The 4,029-nt window shown below is 35.3% G+C and overlaps 1 protein-coding gene across 1 annotated transcript in view; it reads left to right on the plus strand.

Moving 5' to 3' along the window:
- Window positions 1-4,029, plus strand: part of LOC106472158 (nucleoredoxin-like) — a 33,018-nt gene that overhangs the window by 20,303 nt on the left and 8,686 nt on the right. Inside the window, exons 2-3 of the mRNA XM_013932787.2 lie at window positions 2,327-2,581; window positions 3,216-3,423. Coding sequence (XP_013788241.1) covers window positions 2,327-2,581; window positions 3,216-3,423 — 463 coding nt within the window. The remainder of the gene's footprint in view (window positions 1-2,326; window positions 2,582-3,215; window positions 3,424-4,029) is intronic.

Below are 4,029 nucleotides of genomic sequence, written 5' to 3' on the forward strand. Positions count from 1 at the left end.
AAGAATTCTGTCTTTTAAACCCAGATAGTTTTGAGGTACAAATGTGGTGGTCCAGATGATCACCATGGTTTAATTTCTAAAACCGTGCTGTTTTTATGTAGTAATTTGGTGATTCAAATGGCACAAGAATTCTGTCTTTTTAAACCCAGACAGTTTTGAGGTACAAATGTGGTGGTCCAGATGATCACCATGGTTTAATTTCTAAAACCCATGCTGTTTTTATGTAGTAATTCGGTGATTTAAATGGTCACAAGAATTCTGTCTTTTTAAACTAAGATAGTTTTGAGGTACAAATGTGGTGGTCCAGATGATCACCATGGTTTAATTTCTAAAACCCATGCTGTTTTTATGTAGTAATTCGGTGATTTAAATGGTCACAAGAATTCTGTCTTTTTAAACTAAGACAGTTTTGAGGTACAAATGTGGTGGTCCAGATGATCACTAGGGTTTAATTTCTAAAACCCATGCTGTTTTTATGTAGTAATTTGGTGATTCAAATGGTCACGAGAATTCTGTCTTTTTAAACCCAGACAGTTTTGAGGTACAAATGTGGTGGTCCAGAGGATCACCATGGTTTAATTTCTAAAACCCATGCTGTTTTTTATGTAGTAATTCAGCGATTCAGATGGTCACAAGAATTCTGTCTTTTAACCCAGATAGTTTTGAGGTACAAATGTGGTGGTCCAGATGATTGCTAAAGTTGAATTTTCAAACTCAGTTGGTTTTCCTGCAAGTAATTTGATGGACCAGATGAACACGGTTTTTATATACTACTTCCATGGTCCAGATGAACACAAACAAGGGTTCAGTTTTTTAACCCACACGGTTTTTATATATTACTTCGATGGTCCAGATGAACACAAGGGTTCAGTTTTTTAACCCACACGGTTTTTTATATATTACTTCCATGGTCCAGATGAACACAAGGGTTCAGTTTTTTAACCCAGCCTGTTTTCATGTAATATTGCAATGGTCCAGATGAACACGAAGGTATCCTTTTTTAACCCAGCCTGTTTTCTGTAGTACTTCGATGGTCCAGATGAACACAAGGGTTCAGCTTTTTAACCCAATCTGTTACCTGTAGTACTTCGATGGTCCAAATGAACACAAAGGTTCAGTTTTTTTAACTCGGCTTGTTTTCTTGTAGTACTGCAATGGCCCAGATGAACACAAAGGTTTAGTTTTTTAATCCAGCCTGTTTTCTTGCAGTTCTTCAGTAGTGTTGCAAAATACAAAGTGGCCATCTGGTGAATGGTATTAACCTAATATATTCATTCCTTCATGTAAACAAAATTTGATTTAATAGCAATTTTATGAGATGAGCTTGATGACTGTAATTATTGTGTCTACTCAAACCAGACATTCCATTATTGATTTTATCATTTTAGTTATTGGATAATCTTCAGTCAGCTGAAAGTATGCTAAGTAATCATAAGTTTGTGTGTACCCTGTTACATTATCATTTGAATGCTTGGTAAAAAAAATAAAGTTGCGAATATATGTATCTTTAGTATCCTATTACCTTATCTATATGTGCTTGGTAACCATTCGTGAACCATTTGTTCCTCTTCAACCTCGCTCGTGGAATGTTAGTTTGCGTGATTCTGGAGGAGGAAAAAAGGGAAGGGTAAGGAGGCTGGCAACAAGGAAGAAGTATAATATTGAATTTTCATCCTCTTCATTTTCGTGTTTGGTGTTCAACTGTTGCTGCTACAGGGAGACACCAGGCATTCTTATATGTGTGGAACTTATGGTATTTTCTTGATGTTCTATTAACTAATAATTTATTGATTTATTAACTAATTAATTAACGAATCAGCACCCCTCTCAGGGTGAGCAGGAGCCTATACGTACCTGGAGAAAACCCACTTTCACGGGGCAGACACCGAATAGTTATCTGCCGTGTGCCCAAGCTCAAAAAGAAAGAAAATGATTAGTCTTGACATAAAATATACATACATTCGGTTAGCCATCGTGGTTTTGTGTGAAAAGGTTGCATGAGGAGATGTGTTTTGTAGGGGTGCCGGGAATTTTACAGAGTGTGCTTGTTAGGTTGTTTCTATTTTGTGTAATAGATCAGTTAGCCTACTATTAAGGGTAGGGAGATTGCTTATTTTGTGTAGGTATTTAATGGGAGTGTATTTTGGTAATTTGTGGGCTAATCTTAGTATCTTATTTTGTTCTTTTTGTATTTTATCTAGTGTATTATTTGATGTATTATAAGTTACCTGACAGCTGTGTTCTATGAGTGGGCAAATGTATGATTTGTAGATTTTGAGTATTGTTAGCAATAGTTTAAAGCCACAGATGTTTTTCATATTTGCAGACTGATCTCTTCAGATTGTTTAGGGTCCACAGTATCCCATCTTTGGTTTTGATAGATGGTGCTTCTGGGGAAGTTATCACCACACATGGACGTGACTGTGTCTCTGATGATCCAAAGGGTGATGGTTTCCCGTGGAGACCAAGGGACCCCAAGCAGGTTTTACGAGAACTAACTCTTCTTACCCCTGAACGAAAAACCATCAAGTTTGAATCTCTCAATGGTTATGTGAAAGGCTTATATTTTTCAGCTCACTGGGTAAGTGTTTGGGTAAAACAAATGTGAAAATGTTCTTATGCTGTATATAAATAAGTAGCAGTTAATTAAAAGCTAGAAATGCTGTACCCTGAGTTTCTTTTGATTTAATGTATTCTTTTTAAAATGTTGAATTCTATTTGCTCTTCCCTCTCTTTGTGCAAAAATCACCAAAAAATCACAAAAATTCCATCTTTTTCTACTTTATTATCCTGCCTGTAAACTTACTTGACAGATCATCATTAAACTTCTGATATTTTTCACTTTACTGTCCTGCATGTTAAACTTACTTGACAGATCATCATTAAACTTCTGATCTTTTTAATTTACTGTCCTGCATGTAAACTTACTTGACAGATCATCATTAAACTTGTGATATTTTTCGATTTTACTGTCCTGCACGTAAACTTACTTGACAGATCATCATTAAACTTCTGATCGTTTTTTTAATTTACTGTCCTGCATGTAAACCTACTCAACAGTTGATCCTATTTTATTATCCTGCATGTAAGTATATGCACAGATTGTTAGTAAATTTAAAATTTTCTCATGCTTTCATGTTCAGTACATTGTGTAAATTTTCCTTACTTACAGTCCTCTGTGATTTAAGTTACTTAGTTTTTTTTTCATTTACCAGTGTCCTCCATGTAAAGCATTCACTCCTCAGCTGGCTGCCACCTATCAGAAACTCCAAGAAGCAGGTAAAAAATTTGAGGTAATATTTGTGAGCTCAGACCGAAGTGAAGACTCATTTCAACAGTACTTCAGTATCATGCCTTGGCTGGCAATTCCTTATAGTGACGAGAAGAGACGGAAAGAACTGGCTGTTCTCTATGGAGTTGGAGGTACAAAAGTTAAGAAGCAGCGAATATTATAAAGTTTTTGTATTTGTTTGGTGTTTTGAAATATTTTTACCTTATACCTTCACATTCCCTTACTTTCATTGGTCCATTTTATATGCATATCAGTTAGCAGCCAAGTATTTAGCATACTTTTTTATGTTCTCTAATCCCAAACACTTATTATTACAATAATGAATTTACAGAACTAGTGAATGAACCTAAATCTAGAAACTTGGTAATTTCTATAAAACAACCTAAATTTTCATCAAAGCTTGTTCGTCTGATTTTCTCTTTAAAGATGTTTTTTGTATAAACAACTTACATATGCGGATATAAGCATCAACTTAAGTTACACCAAAAGTCAGATGTTTTGGTGACACATTACATTTCTTCAATGTCATGTTTACATTGGTGATGCACACACACATACTGTGTTCCTAAGTGTCATGTCTGTACTGGTGACACATGTTGCATTCTTCAGTGTCATGTCTGTACTGATGACACACATTGCATTCTTCAGTGTCATGTCTGTACTGATGACACACATTGCATTCTTCAGTGTCATATCTGTACTTGGTGATACACAATGCATTCTTCATTGTCATATTT

Source organism: Limulus polyphemus, unplaced genomic scaffold, assembly GCF_000517525.1.
Source record: "Limulus polyphemus unplaced genomic scaffold, Limulus_polyphemus-2.1.2 Scaffold5124, whole genome shotgun sequence".
NCBI classification, from domain to species: domain Eukaryota; kingdom Metazoa; phylum Arthropoda; class Merostomata; order Xiphosura; family Limulidae; genus Limulus; species Limulus polyphemus.